The sequence below is a fragment of the Trematomus bernacchii genome, unplaced genomic scaffold (assembly GCF_902827165.1).
Source record: "Trematomus bernacchii unplaced genomic scaffold, fTreBer1.1, whole genome shotgun sequence".
Lineage (NCBI taxonomy): Eukaryota > Metazoa > Chordata > Actinopteri > Perciformes > Nototheniidae > Trematomus > Trematomus bernacchii.
In genome coordinates, this window is record NW_022987851.1 from 1,904,817 (window position 1) to 1,931,213 (window position 26,397).

General features: G+C 39.4%; 1 protein-coding gene across 1 annotated transcript; it reads left to right on the top strand.

The window, feature by feature from the left end:
* The first annotated feature begins 1,718 nt into the window (after positions 1-1,718).
* tbx4 (T-box transcription factor 4) lies at positions 1,719-26,397 on the top strand. Its single transcript, XM_034113318.1, has 9 exons — positions 1,719-1,801; positions 9,578-9,720; positions 10,243-10,337; positions 18,677-18,796; positions 20,904-21,051; positions 24,650-24,802; positions 25,102-25,190; positions 25,399-25,634; positions 25,742-26,397. Exons 2-9 carry the CDS (start codon positions 9,580-9,582, stop codon positions 26,395-26,397), a joined length of 1,638 nt encoding a protein of 545 aa, XP_033969209.1. The 5' UTR covers positions 1,719-1,801; positions 9,578-9,579.

A 26,397-nucleotide genomic window follows, 5' to 3' on the forward strand; every position in this document is an offset into this window, starting at 1 on the left:
ACACACACACACACACACACACACACACACACGCACTAAGGTTTTCTTGAATTTTATTATCGAGTGGTTTTTAATTCAAGCGGTTATAAAGCTTTAAATTAGGGTACACTGATTAAAACGCATGGAGTGATCCAAATGAGCCTTTACTGCGTGAAAACTTGTTTTTTTTAAAAATATATGTAACAATCCAGCAATTTACCAGAGTAAAATCTATAAATCAAACTTGAGTAGGCTAATTATGATCCATAAACCTACCTTTATTTTGAAAAACTAAAGTGATACTTCAAGAGACATCTGTGGTTCCAAATAACCTAAAGACCAGCAAGTTAAATCGGAACAAATAATCCAGAATTGTTAATATGAAGTCAATACATTTGGGAAGCTTCTACGCTATCAATAACATAAAGTATTTAAAGAGTGTAATCAATGTTGTGTCACAGACAACTCTGGAGAACTGTAAAGATGTTAATACTTTCTTTATTGTACCAAATCGGGCAGTTTCAACACAAACAAAAAAAAACTAAAATGTTGATAACGTTATTTTATTCTACGAGCCTCTTCTAAAGACATTGGCCTTCATGAATACATTTTTAAAGACCTAATCATCAGTCATTGTTTAGCATAATAAAATACTGCATTTTATTTTGGAAATTGACCGATTATTTTACACGTAATTTTTTGGCTGAAGGAAGAATATCTCTTCGGACAGATTTCGAAGAATAAACCCTGCTACTGTTCATATTAGCTGCCATTGTTTTGCAAATGAATGTGTTGAAATATGTTGTTGATCGGATGTAATATTGGTGGATAACAGAGGGTTTTGGAGTAAATTATTCTTACAAATAATATACATAGGCCTAGGCCTCATTCTTTAAGTGGATTGTCGAAGAATCAACATTTCTTGGAAGTTGTGGGATGCAGTTAAGTTTTTGAGTGGAGTAGTTTTCTGCACTAGAAGTGACATTTTATTTCGGATATATTAGCTGTGGATGCATCTGTGCATTTGGACCATGCCTGTGCCACAGTTACACGGTAAGCCATGTGTCAAGTAAACATGAGTTTGTCCAGAAGTAACGAAGTGAAGACGGTTCACTGCATATCTTGATGGTAGGCTAGTATCAAATATAGACCATGCAGGCAATTAAAATAACAATGACCAATAGATATTGGCCCGCAAAACAAGATCATTGGAGAAATAATTGTACAGTAAACGTATTGTAAGTTTTGGCTGATTGTAAATTAATAAAACAAATAAATTGTGAAGTTGGACTGGATGTCACTGAGGCCCAGAGGAGTCACAGTCCGCCTGTGAGGCAATGCTCCCCGGCTGCAGCGTCAGGGCCAGCCCGGTGAGAGAACCAGGGCGACAAATCACTTTTTCTCCCTGCTGCTTTCACACTCATGTGAGCTAGGGAACCGTGTGTGTGCGTGTGTCACTGTGTGTGTGTGTGCGTGTGTGTGCGTGTGTGTGTGTGTGTGTGTGTGTGTGTGTGTGTGTGTGTGTGTGTGTGTGTGTGTGTTTCCAAGAAGAAAACACCACAGTCAGTGAGTCCCCCCCCACTCAGAACTCAGAGAGAGCGCAGGCGCAGAACGCATCTCTGTGCAGGAGAAGCTGAAAGGCACTAAGGCAGTGGACACTTCCCAGCAGACAGCCGCTTCTGCAGCCTCCATACTCCCGCTTCAGAACAGACGTTTTAAAAGCCACGTGTAGCCGCGGAGGGAAGGGGACTCCCCGCTGAGAGCAGGCTGAAGCCGCGGTGCACAGGGATGGATTTAAGCAGATGATAGCTGACCGCATGAGGTACAGTATAGAGACTCGGCTCCTGATAATCTGCACTGTAAAGTCATTATCTGATCATTATCCGCTTGCTTGTAAACAGCGCTGTCGGTTCTATAGACAGGGGGTGTATTACGGTATTAGGGGCTTTGAAATACAGTGTCATCCCCTGTGAGGGAAATCAGCTGCGATATTTAGACCCACTGAGCTCCCACGGTACGACAATCTGATGATGAAGATTTTAATCTGACAGTTATGCAGCCACGGAGGAGGATGAGAGAAGGAGTGTGAGATGGGCTGGAGGGGTCCAGCAAACAACTAAGGCTGCCTTTTGTATTTTTTTCTGTGCATTTCTTATTGCTCATTTTTAGTTTTAAATACGAGTTTTTTCCACAATATTTCATAGTAGAATTACAATATTATCAAGTTAATTAATGCAAAAAATAATTGGTGTTATTTACAAAACAATACGGTCTTTATATTAAGCTAAACAATTGTATTATTATTATTATTATATAGGCTACATTGTATTGCTAAACTATTTGAGTATTATCAGATGGCCATTTGAATATATAGGCTAGGATTATTTTTAAATGTATTTCTTTATTGATATTATTTTCAAAAGAATATGGTTCTCGTGTTCGTTTCGTAATTAGGCCTATTTATACATAATCCTGGACATGACATTTGGTGTTATTATTATTAGTATGTTCTCTATGGAGCAGGATTGGGAAGTCAGCGTGGGAGTTTCTGTGACAGTGGCCTTTGCATTTTGAATAAATATATATATATGTTGTTTATTAAATGCCAGATCCCGGCTTTAATCCTAAACAAGTTTCCAATATTCATTTAGTTTCATTATTGCAGTTGCACTGACGTGTCATGAAACACAATATATCCTACAGTTGAAAGAGATGTTGGAAAATGTAGCCTACTTTTTTTTTTAAACCTAATTTCTGATCCATCATCTCGTATTAGGTATTCGTCGTACAGACCATAAAACTCCCCCCTGTTTATACTATGGCCTTTATGAATCAGAGCTGCAGACACAAAATGGCGGTAGTTGAATGTATTGCAGCTGTTACCACTTCTCACGTCCCATAACGCATATCTTTCCCCGCCCTTTAGTCCTTGTAAGCATTTTTCATGTTTAAGTATGCACTGTGATTTCTGTAGACTCCTTTAAAAAGGATGTGAATAATGTGGACAGTGCATAATGTGATGTAAGGCTACTGGTGGTGGCCAATAAGATAACAGTGGAGCTTTACATAACAATTGTAGTCAAACATATTTTAAGAGTGTTAAAACAGAACTTCTGTTTTCATATTTTTTCCAGTGCTGACATAATAAAATGGCATCGAGTGTGTGTGCCTTGAAGACATTTCAGATTGAGAGTGACAGAAAGAGAAAGAGGCTCCATGCTGCTCTGTTAAACAGCACCAGTGAAAGGCCCAGTTTCACACTGTAAAAAATGCTCTGTGGTCATTTCCCTGTCAGCCCTTATCTTTATTAGCATTCACAAATGTCTCCATCAGTTTACACTAGTTGTGCCTTTCCACTTTCATGGCTGAGAGAGCGGCCGCTCTGTGTTTACAGGCCCACATGCCCTGTGTGCAACCCTGAGGAAAGAACAGCAGGGGAAAAGGGAACAGAGCAACAGGTTTGACACTGACGCAGAGTGGCCTATTTGGTTAGTTTTTCCTAGTTTCTTCAGAGAGATTGGCAGTAATTGCGTTTAAGAAGACTGATGAGAAGTTGTGGTGAGAGTAAAAGTAAAATGATAGCCAGAATATGAAATATGACAGGGTGAAGTGTTTACATGCCTTGAAATGTAGGCCAAAAAATAACGCATTTTTAGTTTTTCAAGCAAAAATAACTCAGCAGTTTGGAGGCAGTCGTGAAGCCCGGTGCAGCAGAGGGATGAGACACAGACACAGATGTTGGGTTATGAAGCAGTGTGAGAGACAATCTGCAGTGCTCCTATAGGTGTGTGAGACAGAAGATCTTATGAGTGTCAACCATGATGACAAGGATTCATAATAACCTCCATTTTAAGGTACTATTTTTTTTCATTGGTTTTGGTCCTTTCCTGTTCGAACTAATTTAACCCATTTAGTTTGAAACTGCTTTCATTTGTGTTTCACAATTAAATTATAAACGAGGTTCACAGACAGTACTTCTCATACCAAACCGCACTCTCAATGGCATTTATACATTATTATTACAGTATGTCAGTCTGATATGCTGCTAAGGCTTCGTGCCAGGATTCTCTAGATACTGGAAAGTATAGCTCAGTAAAATGTGTGCGGGATATCGTGACCTTTTTCCAGGTGCAGATTAGTTAAGTGAAATGCTGAACTGATGTGTAAAGTTTGCCCCATTGCAATAAAGGCTGTCCACAATGAAAACATGTTAGCCTTTTGACTTAAGCTGAATGACTAAAGACTATTTATGCTTAAAAGACAAATGGCTGCAGACCCTCAAATGGACATAATCTTAGTGGCGATTTAGAATTGTAAAGCTTATATAATTTGGTAGGTTTTTTTGTATTGCGTATATTTATATATTTACTGTTTCTATAAAAGTTTAAATGAAAGACTGTCCATATTGAATCTAACTATTTAACAGTGGCGAGCCGTGAGCTTTATACCTAGGCCCTCTGACCCCCACCCCTTCCCTCGAAAAAAAGAAAAAAAAAGAGTTATTACGTCACAGCGTATACTTCAGCGGAATATCAAAACAACGGCCCAAGGTGCAAAACGCATCAATGACAGCGACCCTCTACCACACAAAACAACACCTGTGAAGCCAATTTGTGTTCTTTGACATTGAAAGTGATATTGCATTGTGTTTGTTACTTTTGTTGCAGTTGTATGTCTTAAGTGTAATTTGGCATGCTTTTATTTTGAAGGCGAGTTCACGCTGTTGACAGGAAGTTGTTGTTGCTATGGAAACAAGAAAAGTTTCACAGCGGGCGGAACTTGTCATAAAGTCCGCGATAATAAAACCCACCCATTTAGAGGGAAGATATGATTGGTCAATTGTACTGTCATTTGACATTACTCTCTCGTTCAGTTACTATAGATTGGCGAAGTCCCTCCCCTTCCGGTTGAGCCCCATGGGACCTTATTTCGGAAAAGTTATGCATTGAAGTCAATGGAGAGAGAAAGATTATCTTTCGATCCCGTTTGAATTGTGCCACGAATTACACATATGATGTTTGTCAATTTAAAAGATAATTTTGCAAGTCAAAAAAATTAAAATGTGTCGTAAAACTGTGAAGTAACACATTTGTTTGTGTGAAAGGCTCAATGAACTACATCTCTGGTCAACCACACACGTCACCAAGATGGCCGTTACTACTGTCTTGTCAACAAACGATTGACTATCACCACAATGAAACACGTCCTGAAGAATGTCATGCAAAGCCTGCCTTCCTTTGATTCTCTCTGAACTGCCTGGTCGTTTTAATGTTTAATGTCAACCATTTGTGCAGATAGCATGAAGTAGAAAAGATCGCCGATGCTAACGTTAGCGTTAGCATTTCTCCCCCGGAATTAAATGGTGTATTATAGAATGATCACACTGGTGACAGTACTATTCAAAGGGTTCACGAAATATGACTACTACTCTTACTGTTTAACATTTTGGGTTACTTAATGTTACTTCATGTTAAGGCTAATAAAAATGACAAGGCTGTAATGCTAACTAACGTGCTAGCTACTAGCTAGGTAGCTAACTTGATCAAGCCACTCCTGGTCGTTTCATCAGACGGGAAGCAAAAGAACGAGCAAGACCCATTGCTGGTATAATAACAACCTGGTACTAAGCACACAGGCATCTTGTTAAAGTTATCTTATCTTAGCCAGCGCCATATAGATAGATTATATCTATATTGCGCTGATCTTAGGTATCTGAATGGTGGAGGTAAACAATTGTGACATCACTTACGCGACTCTGGGATTTGTAGTCTTTCTAGTTACGTATTTTTCATAGTCTTATATTTCAACAGTTTTACGACAAACTGTGACTTTTTTGACATGGAAATGATTTTTTAAGATTGACAAACATCATATGTGTAATTCATGGCACAATTCAAACGGGATCGAAAGATAAGTTTTCTCTCCCCATTGACTTCAATACATAACTTTTCCGGAATAAGGTCCCATACCCCGGAAGTAAGTGGGAGGGACTTCGCCACTCTATAGCGGGCCCTCTGTGAATCGCAGAGAGGGCCAGACGAGCTTCTTTCATGTAACCCTTCACATTCAAACAGAGACTGAACAGGCAGATTCGAAGGATTTATTTCTTTGGAAATGTTATTTTAAATACAATTAAATCAAGTTTTTTTTCGGTAAAACTAATGAAAAATATAACAAAAATAATATTAAAAAAATATATATTTAAAAAAAATCTTTTTTTTTTAATGTTTTTAAATATTATTTTTTGGAATATCTTAGGCCCTCACAGAGGGCCTAGAGGGCCCTGACGGCTCGCCACTGCTATTTAAATTATCATGAGAGTGGTTAAAAGAACTGTGTACAGAGCAATATTTCAAAACACTTCAATTGTGGTAGCTGAACATGTTAGCTTAATATGCGGTTTCCCTTTATGGAAGTGGTATTTTTTCAACCTTGTGAGTGTGTTTGCGTGTATGTTTGCGTTTATATTAGGGCTGTCAAGTTAACGCGTTACTAACGCGTTAACGCAAAAAAAAAAATATTATTTTAACGCGATTAACGCATGTGTATTTTTTGTCCTCGGCCGCCCCGTAGTTTCAGAGCGCATCGAGTTTAAAATACCATCTACAAGCTGATGCTGACAGCCCCGCTCCTGCCGCCCGCTTGTGGCAGACCACACTTCCACGCTCACCGGCAGGCCCGGACTGGCCATCGGGAGGACCGGGAGGGTGTGTGTATGTGTGGCGCGACTCGAGCGAGGCACACCTTACGTGTTGTTGTTGTTGTTAGCATCTGGTGCTAGCTAGCTGCGCTAACGGATATAAGGAGCTGTTTCAATGAAAACAGAGGAGCGACAATTCGCCGACAACTGCGCCGAGCACTTGACTTTGCAGGTAGCCAGACAGTGGGACATTGTACGAAAAGTCAGCACACTCACCACGGATAGTTTGATAGTTGATTGCAGCGTCCAGACAGCTCCCGTTCGAGCATATATGCCTTGAGCTGCACATAGCTCCAATGATCCATTACAGTGTCTCCACATACACACACACACACACACACACACACACACACACACACACACACACACACACACACACACACACACACACACACACACACACACACACACACACACACACACACACACACACACACACACACACACACACACACACACACACACACACACACACACACACACACTTGTATTATTGTATGAGAGAGGTTCCAGGTTGAATTGAGGTGAATATTTGTAATGTTCAGAGGTTGTTAATATTCATGAGAATATTTGTCATTGTTCAAATGATAATAAACAAACATATAAAGCATATTTGTCCACTCATATGTTGATAAGAGTATTAAAAACTTGAAAAATATCCCTCTAAGGTACATTTAGAACAGATAAAAAATGTGCGATTAATTTGCGATTAATCGCGATTAACTACGGACATTCATGCGATTAATCGCGATTCAATATTTTAATCGACTGACAGCCCTACTTTATATGTCTGTGTGCATTGAGATCAAAATAAAGGTATAAAGTTAAAAGGTGGGTCTGAGCAAGGTCAGCAGAAGTAAGGGGGGGGCCGGGTTAAGAAGTTGGGAAGGGCCCCCAGACACACACTTTACGCCCCTGGTCCAATTTGGCATCGGCTAGTGTGTTAAAAACTGAAATTAATTAAAAAGATTGGAGCTTTAAACATTGTGTCTTTTGTTTTATTTTTGCTTTTTTCGATCTAGAACCTGTGAAAGATTTTAAGGATGTGCGAGTCCTAAAATGTAAACCACAAATACCCAAGTTAGTGAATCTTCCACCTCCAAGTGACTTTTCTTTACAAACAACAGCATCTGGTATCTGGAAACTTAGTCCATTAAACAGATGTCCTTGTTTTTTTGCTGAATAGTGTACAATATTGTATTTCAAACGGCTGAGATGAGAAAAATAATTATGATTTGACATTTACAGTATTTCCAATTTGTCAGGTTAGCTTAGCTTAATTTAGGAAATTCTGATTACACCTTTCAACCAAAAACACATGTGGCTTGCAGTGTAAATGGGATTTATTTAGTTTTTTGGCCTTTTTGCTTTTATTGAAAACTGAGAGACAGACAGGGCGCTGTAGGCCTATATGGAGAAGCTGCCCACTGCTCCTAAATCTATGATTTGTCAAATGCACAGTGTACATTTCACTTTGTGTGTTCTGTGCTGTGTACATGCGTGACGATAAAAAGAGGAGTCAAAATCCTCCTTTAAAAAAGTTAACGGCTCTACACGGTGAACTAGCAGAGAGTCCGCTGGGAAATGGGATTTATATTAGAAAAACCTCAGCAGACATTTCCAGAGCAAGACATGTGATAGTATTACAGAAGACAGGGAGTCTATGCTCTAAATTAAATATTTGATATTTCAATTAATTTAACAGTGTGGTGAAAAAGTGTGAGATGATAGCTCCACTGCAACATCAACACTCTACTTCAGTTTACATTAAAGGTAGGGTAGGTAAGTTTGAGAAACCAGCTCGAGATCGCTAGAATTTGAAAATACACAGCCGGAAAAAATCTGCCACTTCCTTACAGAGCCCCTCCTCCAACACACACGAACGTGCACATGACCAATGAGGGCACGAGATAAGTTTGTGCACAGATGGAAGGCTGACAGGCAGGTAGGCCATCCAGTTATTTCAGCCGGGCTGGCTAAAATGATTGGTCGTGCTTTTTACAGTATTACGGCTTCCACAGATGACATTTTTTTATGGAATTTTTGTCAAAGCACTTAAGATATTCATTGCTATCGGGAGCATTCCATGGAATATAACAAAAAGTGTTTCTGAAATAAATTACATACCCCACCTTTAAGCAGAGGATATATTGTTACTCTCTTGCATACAAAAAAGAAACAATTAAATATGTCTGGGAAAAGGCATATCATCACCGAGCAATAGGGAAATGTATTAACACAATGATGAATTAAGTTAAATGTTGATGACAAATTTAGATTTTGAGCATTGTAACTACAGTATGAATTATAATTATAATAATGCTAATAATATTTGTTGTCTAATTGCAATATGAGGGACTTAAGAATAAATAATAATAATAATAATAACAACCACATCAACAAGAACAATATTTCTCATCATCGTTAAAATAATAATATTTCCTATGATTGATCTAATTACAATATGAGTAATTTTTACAATTAATATAATAATGATAATACAACAAACTACTTAGTAAAGTGTTTATAAATTATTTAAAAAAAGGTTGAGACTGAGATCCAGAGAGTAAAATGGAACATGGAATATTAAATAAATACATTTAATAAACCCTCCAAATAAATGTTGTCACATAAGCAAGTCTACATCACACGAGGTTGATAGAATGCTTGTTTGACTAAGGTATTATGTTATATTTAGCATTGTATTGACAGCTAACAGATTAATGTAAAACTTGGCAGCCTGCAGGTTTATATTTACAGTCTCGATACACGGCTAACAGCAACGTCAAATTCTTTGAGAAGGCCAGTGTAAAGACACAGAGTATATAACACATATACACTTTTTGTTTGAGCTGTATGTACTATGATAGTAATTCAAGTCTTTTTTAAATCCTGCAGAGATGCTGCAGGAGAAGCTTTCTGCTGTGACGGATGAATCTATGAGGGTGCAGACTGGTGGGGACAGGGACCCCCTTACAGACCAGTCCCGACTGGCCCTGTCCACAGCTCCCAGCATTCCCAGCTCCAGTGAGCCTGACCAGGTATGCAAGGAGACCCTCAAGTCCACACGGCAAAACAAACTGATGCATCTAATGGCTGCAGTTTGTACACTTATTGAAATAAAGATGAATAATTATCTATATTTAATTCAAATGGAATGACATGTTGATTTTTGATTGACCTGAAAAAAGAATCAAAATATTTTCCGAAGCGAGATTCAGATGAGAAATAAACAGCGGAAACATCTGTTTACACTAAAATGTTTTATAATACCAACAGTACATAAAGCCAGATGTCCATTAAGTGTGAATCAATAAAGTGCGTTAAAAAGATAGAGTGTATTTTTTTATTTGACATGTTTGTTTGTATGCAGAACTTCTTAATGAAATTGTGTTTTTCTCGATGCCATATTTCTAATAGCCATGGGATGGTGTGTGTCAGTCTGTGTGTGTGTGTGTGTGTGTGTGTGTGTGTGTGTGTGTGTGTGTGTGTGTGTGTGTGTGTGTGTGTGTGTGTGTGTGTGTGTGTGTGTTTGTTTAACAGTGATTTGTGTCTTCTTTCAGAACATTGAGAACATTAAGGTTGTTCTGCACGAGAGGGAGCTGTGGAAGAACTTCCACGAGGCCGGCACGGAAATGATCATTACTAAAGCAGGCAGGTTAGTAATGCAAACCATGTTTTGCATGTACTAGGTTTGTGGACTTATGTGTATGCTTACTTCCATGTAAGCATAGCTCATCTATATATTTTATTATTAGAAGTAAGCTTAGTAAATCATTTCTGAAACAAGTATTCAGATATTTTACCTTAGTTAAAAGCTTGTTAGGAGTAAAAGTCCTGAATTTTAAATAAAACTGCAGAAGTATGAGGAATATTTAATTACTTCAACATTATGGTTAGTACATCATTAGGTATTTTACACACCATTTTTTTTTACAAGTAGCATTCCACCATTAACACTAGAGTTCAGTCATCATAAATAGTTCTGATTATTTTAAATAAGCCATTGCCTAAACAAATATCTGTGAATTTTAACTAAGACATCTATAGAAACCTGTAAAAAGTTGCATATGTTATTATTCAAATTGCATATGAAATGATGCTCCTGTTTCTTTTACATTTGTGGAAAAATACGGAGATATTCAAGGGATGGATTTAGTACGTCAAATGAGTACCATGCCTTTCTGTGAGCATCTGTTTTAAAGAGCTAATAGTAACATATAGCAGTTATAAGTTTGTTTTTCAGGAAGAGACAGAAAGTTCCTGCAGCTACATAATTGAAAACACAAATGACTGCTCGACTTGTTGGATTTAATGCGACCCGAGGATTAGATAGTGAGGCCTTTGGACATTTACCAGAGAATGAGTACACTCTCAGAGCGACCTCCACCTATCATTCCTCATGGGATGTTTTTTTTTCTAGTACAAAATGTAAAAGGTCACCACATTTTTTCCTTAATGCTGCATAACTGTAAGAGATGGGCTTTCCCTTGTCCAGCTGATAAAGTGGGCTCTGAATCCTTAAAGCCCTTTGAAGGGCGGTGCGCTAGTTTAGCTGTGCAGCTGCTCTGGGAAAACCTGTCTGGGTTTACCTACTGTCAGTCTGCTGTAGACATGCTGAAGGTCACACTGACATGGCTTCAACCTCCTAAAGCAACTTCTTAGATAATGAACTCACACCAGACTGAAATATAAAAGCAAGTTTTCCATTGTGCACGTAGAACCTTAGGTCAGAACCTTTATGGTCATGTTTGAATCTGGATGTTGTACAAAAGTAAAATACTGACATTTGGGAAGAACATAAGGTCAATCACAGCATTGTGTACGTTTTCAGTAATGTGAGTCATTTCCAGTGCTTCTCGAACGAATATTCTAATTATGAAGACAATAAATTATGACACATTAATAACGGAAACCATGTAAAGATTATCCTTAATTGTTTTCAGTTGTAGTGAAGTAATCGTCAATAGCTTCTGAGAGTCTCATCTGCACTGGATTGTTAAAATCTGTCAAATATGGCATCAACAAGTGACAATGTCTCTCAGTGTCTATCAGAGTCAGAAGTTAAATCATGAAGCAGAAACCACATTTGGAATAAGATATTTGATTAGTTCTCTTTAACCGATCCTAGTATTAGGAGTAAAAGTACCAGTGCACACTCCATACTTGGTCCGATCGGCACTTGAACTGGCAACTATTCGGTTCCCAAGCCAAGTCCCTACAGACTGGCTGATTAAAGTAACAATGGCAGTACATGACTAGGAACAATATAAAGTTATGAACCGCTTAACAATGGAGGTAAATATGTAGGAAAATAAGAGTCAGCTAGGCAATTTAAGGGGGTGTCTTTATAACTATTTTGACATCTAATCAATAATAATTATAAGCCAAATCAAATCTATAAAACAACAACAATCTATTCTAGCCCCATGTTGATTTCAAGGAAATTGTATTTACCCAAGAAATCAGCCCTGGGGAATGCCACACAAACAAGAGAACTCTTCAGACCAAATCATTTTACAAAACAAAACACTTCATACTGGTTTTAGATAAAAGTGCAGAGAATTACATCACTGAAAAGTCAGGGAATAGTGAGGTCAACTGTTGCCATTTGTATATGGCTTTAGGTTGGATTGTCATGTCCGATGAGGGACTTTTTTCCACCAACACATTAATCTGATGTGGGACTTTTCTGCGTGCTGGCAGAAAGGATGATTGGTATAAAGCAGGGGTCTCCAACCTTTTTTAGGATGAGAGCTACTTTCAAAAAATAAAACAAGTCGTGAGCTACTTTTACTCCTCTTTTTTTTGTTTTTTGCAGTGTATATATTTAGCACATTTTAACATTATTATATGCTTACCTTTAACCTTTGTGGGCTGTTTGGGTCTGTGGGACCCGTTTTCAGTGTTTACTAAAAGAACATGTATTACATTTAATTATTTTAACCTGCTTTATTTGGGGGTGGACCTCACATCCTCTAGGGGAGTCCTCACCTCCTCTAGGGGGGTCCGGGGGCATGCACCCCCGGGAAGATGTTTTTTTAAATGTTGAAGTGAAATGCATCAATCTGGTGCACTTTGAGCACAGAATGAATTCATGGATACAGCTCTCAACACTCAGATGAAAGGGAGCTGTATACTTTTCAATAATCCAAACGTCTTTAGAATATGATCACCAATAACAAATCATTTAAACTGGTTTATTCTTATCTTATGTTACTTAGTTAGCATTTGTTCTTTCTATTTATGCATATTTGACTAATCACTCCCCTTTTAAATACAATATAGTACACATTGGAATGATTTCTTACTTTATTTGTTACAACTATATTAAATAGATAAAGGTGTGCTCTGTCTCTCTCTCTCTCTGTCTCGCTCGCTCACAGAGGCTGTGTGGTCCTCCGTGGCGATGACGGCTTGCGTTAAAAAAATAAAATAAACATATTTGTAAACAAACGGGATTTCGAAAAGTGGGGGGGACTGTCCCCAGTGGAAATTACGCCATGCGTGTGTGTGCGTCAAGTGCAATAAATATGCAAGTTGCAACACACACACAGTAAAACTCTGCCCCTCATGTGTTGTATAGGCTGGCATGACTAGGCTGATGTGTTGTGTAGAATCTGCCAGAAGGAAAGGTTAAACTCCTTATGAAGCGGTGAGCTGCCGCTCCACATTGCTTTTCTTCCAGACTGCAACGCTGGTCCCGCAAATCAAGCAAGAACGTGATTGGTCGATATTCATTGTGGGGGGTGGGGGGAGGAGGGGTGTTAGATAGATATAGAGTTGTAGTAAGTAGATAGAGTTTGCTATGATTGAGGTTTCGTTTATGCATAGGGTAGATTCTTTTAATTACATTTCCTTTATTTTTGGTGTATTTTTTACATTTTGGATTTGCTTGGCGAGCTACTTATTGAGGGCTTGCGATCAACGTGTTGGAAACCCCTGGTATAAAGGAACTGTGTCAAGAAATGTGGGCAGTCTACAGTCTTGCACCTTTATCAACAGTATTTAAAACACTTCATACTAAGCATTAATGTAATGTATCAGCAAGCAAGTGTAAGTCAGATGTTAAAACGTTTTCTGACAACAGCGCAATCATTTCTTGGAACATATCAATCTTTCAACATGTCCCAAATAATCTACATAATTGAAGAGACAGGCTTCAGCTTTCATAGGTTGGGCGATTTAAAGTTACTTGTCAGCAGGGTGAGGGGCCTTTATTTTACATTTCTTTGCAGGGTTACCATGCATCCCACTGCTTAGATTTACGTCCTTTTGTCTCACATCACATCCCACAATATTCTACATTTTGTTATGGCCTCGGTCAGTTTAAAACAGCCTTCAATGAAAACAATGCCCATGACAAATTGCAGCTCAGAGCCAACAAGCAACAGCCCAAAAGTATGGGTAAAACAGAGAACATGTTTTACATTGTTATAATCTCTGGGGTTCTGGTCTTGTAGATTCCCCTGTACACCTGTGGCTAGCAATGACTATGTGTTACATTCACTTTCTTAGTAAATTACAATGAGACCCAGATTGTAAAAATAACCAAGAAAGGGAGAAGTTCATACAGGATATTTTTTAAAGAGTCAGTCTTCAGCATATGATGCAGTAGAAGATGGTGAGCAATGTTCAATTCTATGAGAAAAATTCAAAGGTCAAGGAGAAAGAGTGAAAAAACAAAAGATCAATGGCCAAGAGTCAGTGTGTGCCATGGTCACCCTAATACAATGTGTATTTGAGTTTTGAGGGAAAAGAAAAAATAGCTTATTTGAAGAATTATGGACACAGATACATAACACATTAACACAAGATTGCTTTGGAACTCAAAATGTTAACTGTAACTATCTATCACATGATTAGTAACAATAAGTGTAAAATAAGTCCAAAGTATTTTTTAAATGCAATTCCTGAAAGGTTAAACAACATTCTGAGCATTAAGCAAACAACATTTAAATAAATGAAGTTATTTTGAAATTATATCTACCTGAGCAGAGAAGACAGTCACTCTCCATCTGTGTTATAATTATAACAATATATTTATTTGACTCCCTCTGTGTTATAAACCAAGTTTCCCTGTGCTTTGTTACATAGGTGACCCATGCATTTAGTGCATGATAATCCCTGTGTGGCTAGCTAATGGCCGCTGTCTGCAATGCACTCATACTGCGGCTATCGTTGTTTGCACTGTTAGCTGCTAGCTACCTTAACAATGTTGGGCACAACAGAGACTCTCAATCATAGAAATGCCGAGTATTCTGTAAAGAAAATCTTTAACGCTCATATTGATATAGTATTTGTAGTAGTAGTCGGATTCCTGAATTTTCTTTTGGTTGTAGTGTGCCCACCCAAGATTTTCAGTTGCCCGCTCTAGCCACACCTATAAACATTTCTGGAGGTTCAACTGAGTGTGTGGTCCATGCAATGTGGATCTGAAGGGTGTTGAGCTTTAAGTCTGAGAGTGAAGGTTGAAATGCACTTTTCAGGTCTCCCTTGAAAAAGAGATCTATGATCTCAATGGGACCAATCTGGTTAAATAAAGGTTTGAAATGAAATGAAATGAAGTCAAAATGTTAAGTGTTAGGGGTATCATTCCAAACATTATATGATAAATTGACTGTCAGATTCAACTGCTAAGAGTCATGATTCCTTTGTTTTCATCACATTTTTTAGCCATGTCTGAAAACAGCTTCTAATATGGATGAAAATGGATGAAGTCAAAATGGATGAAGCTAATAACTCATCAATTAAAGAGGATTCTACCTTATCATAAACCTAATAGTATCTAAATCACCATATTAAAACCATGTTAAATATGTGTTTATGAGAAAGATATAATTTGTGAAATATTATCCACGCTTGCCTGTTGTTATAGGTACACAACACTTGTTCATGCTTGTGAGTTTCCCACGAGCAGAGTGGCCAGAACTAGCAGGCTTTAGAACAAGAAATGGAAATATTTGCATAAAAAATCATCCACAAATGTAAAAGTATATATGTGATCAATATTATGAAACAATGTAAAACACTGGGCACTGTATGTGCAAAAATGAATAAAAATGTAAAATACTCAAACTGTCAATCTGCTTTATCAAAAATATTTGGGAAACGGGGAAAAGTGAATCTTAGTAATGGGGTGTGCTGGTTTGAAAAAGGGTTTGAGACCCATAGTTGTAACGTGTAAGGGTCAGTGCAGAGGTGGCAGGGGAGGAGTTACAGATGCAGAGCAGCTAGCTACATTTTCCCAACACTCTGGGATGAAATTTGCCCCGTCGTCTTCCATGCAGCACCTACAGAGACCAGTAGACTTGTTATTGTGAGTGTCATTGTGCAGGCATAATCCTCCCTCTTCAAAGCACCCAGTGCAGCTCTTCCCTCACTCTCCCTTTTTGTACACAGCCCGTCAAGAAAGCAGCGGCTGGTTGATAAGAGGAATCCGGCGCCCACAATAGGCCGAGTCTACTAGGTTGTAGCGCTTCATCATCCCCCCCAACACTCCTTTTGATCTTGCCGTGGTACTGGAGATTCCCAGAGAGGGAATGGATCACTGGAGGGCCTAAACATGTGGGATTGTTAAGAGAAACAGCTGGCTGGGCACAGAAACACACACACACACCCTGACACTGATATCATACACACACTCTCCAACTTCCATTTATCATGCTCCTCTTAAACGCACTCACTTAGTCACACCACCGTATGTATATGTATGCCTTCATGATGTCTGCCTTTGGAAATCAGTTGTCTAGATTCCCAATACCTAAGATTTTTTGTTGATGTAGCAGATATGCAATTCCAGAATAAAGTATGTATGATGTATTGTAGAATTCAAAAATAAATGTTTCATCTCGTTAATCCAAATTGCAACATTGGCCTAATTTGACCAGAGATGTTAAAGACATAGCTCTCGTATTGTAAATGTTATAGCAAATATGCAACATGTTTGACTATCAACAGTGTTTCATCAACATTTTTGAAAAGAAAATATAATTTTACAACATGGTATACGCATTCCAATCAATGAAAATTAGATTCATGTTATGGATTATTCTTTTTAAAGTGACAGTACTATTATTTAATCAAAGCTTTTAACAATAAATGGTTGAGATGTATTGGTTCCAATACAAATCAAAGTTCAACTGGGTTATTTAAACTCGTCATACACTTGGTTGAGTAAGCCTAAGTAACTAAGAGCGTGTTGGATCACTTAACTGTGTCTGCAACCCACTCTCTGACCCACCTTTTTTGTAACTTCCTGAATCATAATCCCAAAACCCTCCCCCTGTACTCTGCAAATAGCCCGGTGTGCAGAGTTGTAAAAGTAAGCATGTTACAATTTATTGCCTCTCCCGCTAACTATGAGTTCAAGTGTTGCTGTTCTGAAAAGGTAAAATCACTTTGGCCGAAGACGTGGTCAACTGACATGTAGTACGACCTAGTTTGTTTCTAGCCCAAAGAACAAAGAAACCTTTTTATTCAACGTTTATTTGTGTTGAAGATTGTGTTGCATTCAGTTCCTCTGTCTGGCTCAACAGCCAGTCGAGTGAGCGGCAAAGCCCTTTACTAGGTAGTCATGGCCATATTACACAAAGCCAATGGCCACATCTGTTGACACAGGCCTTCATCTGCTCTGTCTGTAGGGTGTATGCGGAGCCAGAGATGAGAAGAGGTCTGTTTTGAATGTTCCTCTAAGATTAACCCGTCTTTCAGTGAGGATGATACTGGGACTGATCTCTCTTACTGATTGGATTTGAGGCCAGGGAGAGAGATTTAAATTACCTTGCCTCAATCCCCCCTCCTCTCTCTCTCTCTATCTTACGCGACAGAGTATTTACAGTAACATGATCAGATGGTGTTAGGCACTATGAGCCTTTGAAGAAGGGCATTTGCACCAATCGGAACAGTTAATATGTAGACTGGGGTTTTGATGCCACGCCATTTTCCAAGAAAGTATGCAAGGCTTTCTAGAGTGTCCTCCAATGTTTGAACACGTTGCCATGGGTAGCATTCTCAGATAAACTGCAGGCCTTTTTGAACCGTACCCTCTTAAGCAATGAGGAGTCGGCTATCTAAACTGTTGTCCGATCTCGGGTGCCATTAAAAACCACTTAGGGCTTTATAAGGGGTGCAGAGCCCTTTGCGAAATATCCTTTAGGGCAGATGGGATGAAAACGTTTTTGGTTTCCCAGAAGAGGTCAGGAAAGGTAGCTCCCTTCATGTGTTTTATGGCTTTGAGTGCTATATTAACATATTCTTTATTTTAGTCTGGAGGCATTTAAAAGATGAAAGATACAGCGTGTTCCCATACTTTGTATGGCCTCTCAGTATCACAAGTATGAGAGGATTTCAATTTCCTCGTATATAAATGCCTGCAAGGAGACAAATCACTACAAGGCCAGAGATGTTGACACCAAGGACAACATCAAGAAACATGATGATGGAATTTTTAGCAAGTTGGGTTAATTCTATAATGTGCTTATGAAGGGTTATTTGTATACAAGTAGGTTTCGTCCACTGTATGTTAAGGTCAAGGTGATTTCAGGCTTAAGAGAAAGCAGTGCCTCACTCATCACACTGTGACACAACATCTATGATTCTTTCCTGGTCCCAATCCCTTAGTAACATCACTGAGCTACAGTGAGCTAATGGGATCTTCACCTGCACTATCAGTGACAAAACTACACTTATCCTTCATACATAATTGTTTTTATGGGCACATTGGATCCTCCCTTTAAAAGACGATTATTGCAGTATGTTAAAAAATACAGACCTTTGGGTTTCAAAGTCCCTGAAGTTGGTTGCCTGCGCAAATGCAGTTTTTTTTCTAAATCCTTCTGAAAGGTTCCAACCACAATAATAGCTATTAAGAAATGTGTGTTGGTGCTAAACATTTTTGAATCCGATCCTATTTGTTACTCAATTGTTAAATCAATTACTGCCTCGCTTTTACGTAGAAGCCATAAATTAACACATTTCCTTCATATTTTTCAACAGGAGGATGTTTCCCAGCTACAAGGTTAAAGTGTCTGGGATGAACCCCAAAACGAAATACATCCTACTTATTGACATTGTTCCAGCTGATGACCATCGCTACAAGTTCTGTGATAACAAGTGGTAAGTTTGCAATTGCAAAGCCATACATGACCTTTGTTGAAGGTTACCTCATGGCCTTCTTTTAAAGCCTTAGTTGTCCTGCAAACCAGTAGATTAGCTTATGTTAGACATCGCTGTGTATCTGGCATTAAGAAGTGTGCTGACTTTACTTCTCTAGACCATGTTTCAGCATGTCCCAATTTAACATTTCATTGGGTTTATTTAATTGATTTATGTCTTTTAAGCAACTGACACTAGACATTTAAAATTGGCTTCTGTCCTGTTAGGGTTGAATCATTATGCCTTAGCAATGGAGGACTAAGAGCTAGAGCAGGGGTGTCCAAAGTTTTTTTTTCCACCGAGGGCCACATACAGAAAAATAATCGAAGGGCTGGGCCGCTCACTAGAGATGAGGTATACTGCCTCATAAGTTAAGTTATAAGTCAGCTAAATCAATCAAAAGTAGGTAAATTATGCTTGATACTTGAATCTGCTTTAAGAAAAATAAACAGCCTACATCCCAGCTCTACAGAGAGTTTCATTGAATTGGTTAACAGCTCATCCCTTACAACAGGAGCCCCAGATTGATTATCATGAGAGGAAATAGGAAGGGTATATTTCAAGTTTGTTATGTATATAAGTTATTGGGCTTTTTTCTTATCGACTTAGATTTGTTAGAACATAATTTCAAATGTAATTGACTGAATTTATTGTAAATTGGTCTTATTAACACATGAACACTACTGTGTAATATATGTTTACAGATATATTTAATAAGTACAATACAAGAAAAGCTCAAGTTTCATTTGTGGGCCGTATTCCATTATACTTTTTTAATTTGCTGAGGGCCGATTCAAAATGTCCCGTGGGCCGCATTTGGCCCCTGGGCCGTAGTTTGGACACCCCTGGGCTAGAGTAATACCAGTCCCATGTTGCGTCCCAACCCTTATTGCCAGGCAAGAACATCATATGCAAATTATGAATATTCTTCAAACCACGGAATTAATAAAAAAGTATATATTTTTGTGTGTAACAAGTAACATGTAATGTGTGTCCAATGCAAGAATACAAATAAAATAAAAACACCCTTTCGTATGGTAACAACTTTATGATTAACATTAGAAATAGGTTGTGCTGATGGTTAGTAACAATGCTCAAGGCATTTTTTGACAAGGCATTGTGCATCAGTATGATAAATATAACAACAACTTTACATGTATTGTTTGAAAAACATTCTCACAGAAATGGATTGCGGTGTCAAACCATGACACTACATTCCCTATCTCCATGAAAAGAAGGGAGTAAGATACATTATGTTTACTTGCTGCTTTAATCATGCCTATATTAGGTAAATGATATCCTTTTATTAAAGAAGAACTTGGCTCCTCAGATAACCATCATTCCCGTTATTCACCAAAGATGCACAACATTTACTAAAATCTCTTGAAAACCACACATAATCACAAAAGAAAACAAAATCGACTCGTCTGGAAAGGACAAAAAGGCATAGTGAACCTAGCCTTCCAATGTCATTCTTAAATGCAGTTAATTATTTCAATTGTGGTTTACAAACAATAAACTAAGCCTTGGTTGGGGCTAGAGTTCCTTACTGCATTCAGGGTAGAGATAAGACATTGACAAAGAAAAAGAAGACTGAACTCAGTAATTTTGCAGTTGCACTTGTATATGGAGGCATTGCAATTGCTGTTCTTAATCCACCAGTTTGACATCAGAACTAGCACTGCCGTTTGTCCATGGGTGGAAAAAAACAACAACGTTTTGCCAAGAAAAGCTGAAAAGAACATAAAATAAATAAATTAACAGCCATTTGCTTCTGATCTTTTGGCATGGCCTGGCCATGGTGGGTTCTGGTGTTTCTCAGCGACACCTTGGAGAAGCATAATAAGTAATGATGTCTTAACAGAGCCCCCCCCCCCCCCACCAGTCTAAGGGATTTAATACTGTGAGGGTTAAGATCAATGGTAATATACGCCTATATATTGCTCCATTATTGTAAATAAGATTTGGTTCATGTTAACCTCTTGACAATGGCTATAGAATACATTACATTAGTTTGTCTTTTACTTATCAAACTTTGCTTCTGCACGTCTCTCAATCTGTTTTTCAGGATGGTGGCTGGCAAGGCCGAACCAGCAATGCCAGGCAGACTCTATGTGCACCCTGATTCCCCCGCCACAGGAGCTCACTGGATGAGGCAATTGGTGTCGTTTCAGAAGCTCAAGTTAACCAACAATCACCTAGATCCTTTTGGGCATGTGAGTACATGCAGAGATTATAAGTACTTTTCATAACTCAACAAAATGGTTAATGTTATTAGAAAATGTATTGGATTATTGATCTTGATATTATTCTAACAATGAATGATGACATTTTACTCAACAATTTGATTGCTAAGATACAGTATGAGAAAATGGAAACATTTCCTAACATAGCTTTAGAATGGTGTCGTCACTTAGTAATTAGTGGTACAAAATTTGGTTATATTGCAGACTTAAACTGTCTAACACATGTGTCCTGAACACAATTTGTGGAAATGTCATGACTAGTGGGAACTGTCGGACCAAATTTAGGAAATATTGCAGTGAGTAGAAACCAACAGCCAAAATGTTGTTGATACATGTACAAAACAGCAAAAGGTGAAGGTGTTTTCACAGGAAGATTTTTTAAGAAAGGATAAAAGAAACTGAGGAGGCAGAGGCTGCAGAGGGAGGTGAAGAGTGTGACTGTGGCAGCGCTCCCCAGGGGGACTCGGGGTTAGCTTGTCTAAAGCCATCTCATCAATGGGCGGGCTCATTAGGTTCATAACCTCTCAGATCAGTGGTGGGGCCTGCTGTCAGATTAAGTTCAGTGCCTGGCCAGTGATAAGGGTGAGTAATGAGGACAAAGCCAGTTTGAGGCCAGGCAGAGCCCCGATGACGCCCAGACTTGGAGGTGTGTAGTAGGGCAGGGCTTCTCACAGTGGAGTGAAGGAACTCTCATTCAGTACTAATTATGCAATTTGCAGAATGTGTACAAATTAATAATTCAATGGTGCTATTCACTCATCTCCTTCTCTAGGACTACCATTTGAGTTAGACAATCACAATTGTAGAGTTCAGTGCAAATAGAAAATGTACCATATTGGTAATTTCTTACATAAACATTTTTAAAACGCACTTCTGTGCCCTGTCGAGTCTATTTTCGGGTCAACGCCATATACATAATTGAAAATCTCTGATCCGCACAATCTAGTCCTTTAGTAGAACACTAGGATCTGATGCTATAGAAATCGTCTTTTATGGTCTATAATACAGGACTAGAGACTATTCCCAAGTTCCTTCATTCTTGCATCAAACTTCTCACCCATTATTTTCCTGTCTTGACAATGGACCTGCCCAGCATCAGCAATACAAATTATCTTTTGTTTTCTGTGATTTAGAATATTGATGTACTAGTTAGCCTGAAGATGTCAAGAGGAATCCAACTCGTTTCAGACACTGGTGACTGGGTCGTACAATCAAAAAGAACAGACAAGAGTCTTGTATGTCGACCATTAAACCTGTCCAAATGCAGAATAATCAAGTGCCTTGATTTATTCAGACTGTTATCAAAAGAATATATTGGAAAATACAGCAAATTATGTTAATTGCTGACAATCTAGTACCAATGCACCCTGTTAAAGTTGGGGTGGTGGTTCCCATCAAAGACAGTCACTTTTTTAATAACCTTAACAAAATATTTTCTTGGCCGTTATATACTTTGATTATTTGTATATACATAAATAGATATTTGTGTTTATTATTGAGATAGGAAGGGGGAAATACATGCTGCAAAGGGCCACTTATCACATTTAAACCCCCAGTTTTAGTTGCATAACCCTAGCCTTACCTTTACTATTTATTAACCAAAATGTAACCAAGGTGTTGCCGAATCATCCAATATTGACATTCTTGTGTAGTTATATGGTTGGGTCATTACATGCTATGGTAAATTAATTATTCATGTCCCTCAACAACTAATTGCAGGCACATAACATATCAGTTAAAGCAAATAATTATGCCTGAATGTTTTTATAAGGGGTAGATGAAAGCAAATACCTTCCTTAGCCCTTCACGGTTCTGAGGAAGGCTACCCTGATCGTCCCTGTACATTCTGACCGTCACCCAAGAGTCTCCAGTATCACCCTCAAACAGCAGCCAGACAGCAGAGCAGACAAAGGTCAACAGAGAGCCTCCGGTGAATGAGCCAATAGCTTATCTGTGTGTCTCTAGCCTGCCTCAGCAGGCGGTGGTGGCGAAGTCCATAGGGACTTGGCTTGGCAACTGGAAGGTCACCAGTTCAAGTCCCGGAAAGACCAAGTGCTACCGAGGTGTCCCTGAGCAAGGCACCGTTCCCTACACTACTCCCCGGGCGCCGTACATAATGGCAGCCCACTGCTCCTAAAGGCCCTGACACACCAAGCAGTCACCAGAGAACTCGCCGACGCCGACTGTTGCGTCGCCGTGTTCTCCTGCGTCTTGGCCATGTGTCGCACTGGAACACAAGACAAGACTTCAGCCGAGCACGTACGAACTGCGCATGCGTGAGTGGCAATAACTCTCCTTACCAGCAGGCGGCGGTAGTGTGTATTCGTCATTCAAAAGAGGCAACAACCGGAAGACAGAGAAGAAGAACAGACTGCGTGATCTAAACAAACAACAAATAGCGTGTTCGTTCCATTTTCACTCTCGTCCATCGAAAACACGTTTCGTGCGGTACTGGAGCTATCAGCCATTGGAGTGTTGCTTGTGGAAGACATTCCCAAGCAACCGTTTCGCTTCTCATGCACTGATTCGCTAGCTGAACAGCCAATCAGAGTGGTTTCTTGGTCCGACTGCCTGTGTCCAACACATGGCCGATTCAACATGTTGAATCGGCCATGCGTCGGCCGTGAAAGGCCAAATAAGGCGTGTCACGGCTGACGGTTCGGGACACACCAAATTGAGTTTGGGCGACAGGGCACGCTTCGTCGTCCGACTAACGAAGACGGCCGATTTCGGCCTGGTGTGTCTGGGCCTTTACACTAGGATGGGTCAAATGCAGAGAAACCGTTTCGTTACATAGTACCTGTACTACGTAATGACAATAAGTTGAATCTTCTTCAACAGGAGCATGTGAGCAAGGGTCCTTTCTTATTTCAACCTGAGCCTAGACCCTCCATGCCCTGTTCAACCTTTGTGTCTCTTTGAGAGCCCCCTAGAGTCTAAGTCTCCTTAGGAGAATGTCTGGCAAATGAGGAGGGGAACCGAAGTGCAGAGCTTGATGCTTATCACGACTGACAGAGCTGGACTAGTGATGACCCTGCCCTACTGTTGCTAACGCTTCGCTTGGCTCAGCACTCGGCTGCAGTGAACAGGCTGGTATTAGTGAGCTGACCTGCAGCAACCCAAACAACCTAACGAAGCACGCTCATCGAATGTTACCTGCTCTAATAATTCACAATATTTAGGTTCCAGATCAAGTCTGACTGTGATCAGAAAAGGCATGTTATCTAATCCAACAATGCTGCACTTGAAAGGCTCAATTCCAATGAGGAACTAAACAGGGAATGGGTCGTAAAATACATGGTTTAACATGCATGTAAGCTAACAGTTAAAAGACAATGTATCCTATCAAGCTAACCTCTTGCCTCAGAATAATATCAAATAAAGGCGTAAACACAATCATTACAAATATTTTGAACCTTCGGCATGATATTAGGAATGTCAAATGGGGGGGGTAAACATGGGTAATTTGGTGAGAGTGTTAAAAATAAAGTGTACCGCATAATAGTGGCTGTTCATAGACCGCTGCTTTCAGAAGTTAAAAATGAAATGTCTTATATCCTCTTCCTAGATCATCCTGAACTCTATGCACAAGTATCAGCCCAGACTACATATAGTTAAAGCTGATGAAAACAACGCCTTTGGATCCAAGAACACTGCCTACTGTACTCATGTCTTTCATGAGACAGCCTTCATCTCTGTAACCTCTTATCAAAACCATAAGGTACAGCAACTAAAACACTTCATAAAAAAGATATCAATATAAAATTATGCATTATTCCTAGTTTTACACACTTAAAAGTAAAACTAGTTTGTGGTACCTGTTTTTATACAGATGAACAGGGGTTACACTCAAAACCTTTTTCTATCTGAAGCTATATCATGTTTAACTAAAATGGAGATTTGAAAGTATAGTGAATGTTTTTAGGTGTAGATTGATCACATTTAATGATAACAGTTTGTATAGAGGTGCATTACTTTAACTGTTAATATAAAAAATTGAATAAAATCATTTTTTTCTAGATCACTCAGCTTAAGATAGAAAACAATCCGTTTGCCAAAGGATTCCGGGGTAGTGAAGAAGGAGATCTGCGCGTCTCAAGACTACAAGGGTATGTTTACACAAAAAGGAACCAGTAAAGTAAAACTGATCCTGTAGGACCATTTAGCACACTGAAAGTCTCTCGTAAACATCAGCTGTTCAGAAGCCTTTGTGTATGGATATAAAAAACAAAGCTCGCCTCCTTGAAAGACTGTGTTGAGTGGTAATGCAAGCATGGTAGATTGATTACTTTTCTCCTCTGTTGCTGCTATGTATAGGAAAGAATATCCAGTGATTTCAAAGAACATAGTCCGACAGAGGCTCATCTCCTCGCATAGTCACCTAGCAGGAAAGCTTGGAGCAGGAGTTCTCACAGGGCACCCTCAAGTACTGTCTCCTTATCAGTATGAGACTGGGGTTCCTTTGTCTAACTCAGACTCCCAAGATCCTATCTCGAACCACTTTCCTCAGAGTAGAGATCCCAGCCTTCTGTATCACTGCTTCAAACACAGAGGTAAGTTCTTAGCCCCTTTGCTTTCAGCCATTGAACAGAATCAGATGTGCATATGAAGTACTTCCTGTTTTAAAAGAAACTATGCCATTAATCATATCCCTTTGCAGATAACGCCCGACACCTAGAGCTTGGATGTAAGCGGCCATATCTGGAGACATCATCTGCAGTTTCAGAGGAGCATTACTTTCGTTCAGCAACCTCTTATGAGTCGCCGTTACTGTCCCATCCTTACTGCACTGAGGCAATCACCTCTAGAGAAGCTTGTATGTATGGCAGTATGGAAACAGAGTCTGGATCTGGGGCAGGGGATACAGATGACCTGACTAACCCCTCTTCAATAAATTGCAACATGTGGGCGACAATGCAGCCCTACCCTCGCTATGGTGTGGAGGGTGTGCCATACCAGCCCTTCACAGCTCACTTCACCAATACTGCCACAGTCACGCCGGTTGTACCACAACCAACATCATCAATGGCATCTCGACCACCTTCTGACTTGGGGGTCTACAACCCGGCTACGGTCCAGCGAGGTTTGCCCGTTATACCTCCTTCATCCTCCTCTTCATCCTGCTCTCCAGCTGTTCTGGGATCCAGAGATAGGTCAGGGCATCCACCTTTGTACCACAAGAAGCCAGGGTCACCGCTCCGGCCTCACAGAGATTTCTCAGCCTATCCCACACAGGGTACAATATCAATCCGGGATCCATCCTATCAGTACCAAGTGGGGCTAAGTAGCGCAGGAACTCACTGGACTGACAGCTAA

What these genes read in the sequence shown, in the direction of transcription:
- tbx4 (XM_034113318.1), top strand. Translation starts at nt 9,580, where the DNA reads ATGCTGCAGGAGAAGCTTTCTGCTGTGACGGATGAATCTATGAGGGTG. An exon ending in GCTCCAGTGAGCCTGACCAG is followed by an intron (nt 9,721 to 10,242) that starts GTATGCAAGGAG and finishes GTCTTCTTTCAG; the next exon opens with AACATTGAGAACATTAAGGT. An exon ending in CGCGTCTCAAGACTACAAGG is followed by an intron (nt 25,191 to 25,398) that starts GTATGTTTACAC and finishes TGCTATGTATAG; the next exon opens with GAAAGAATATCCAGTGATTT.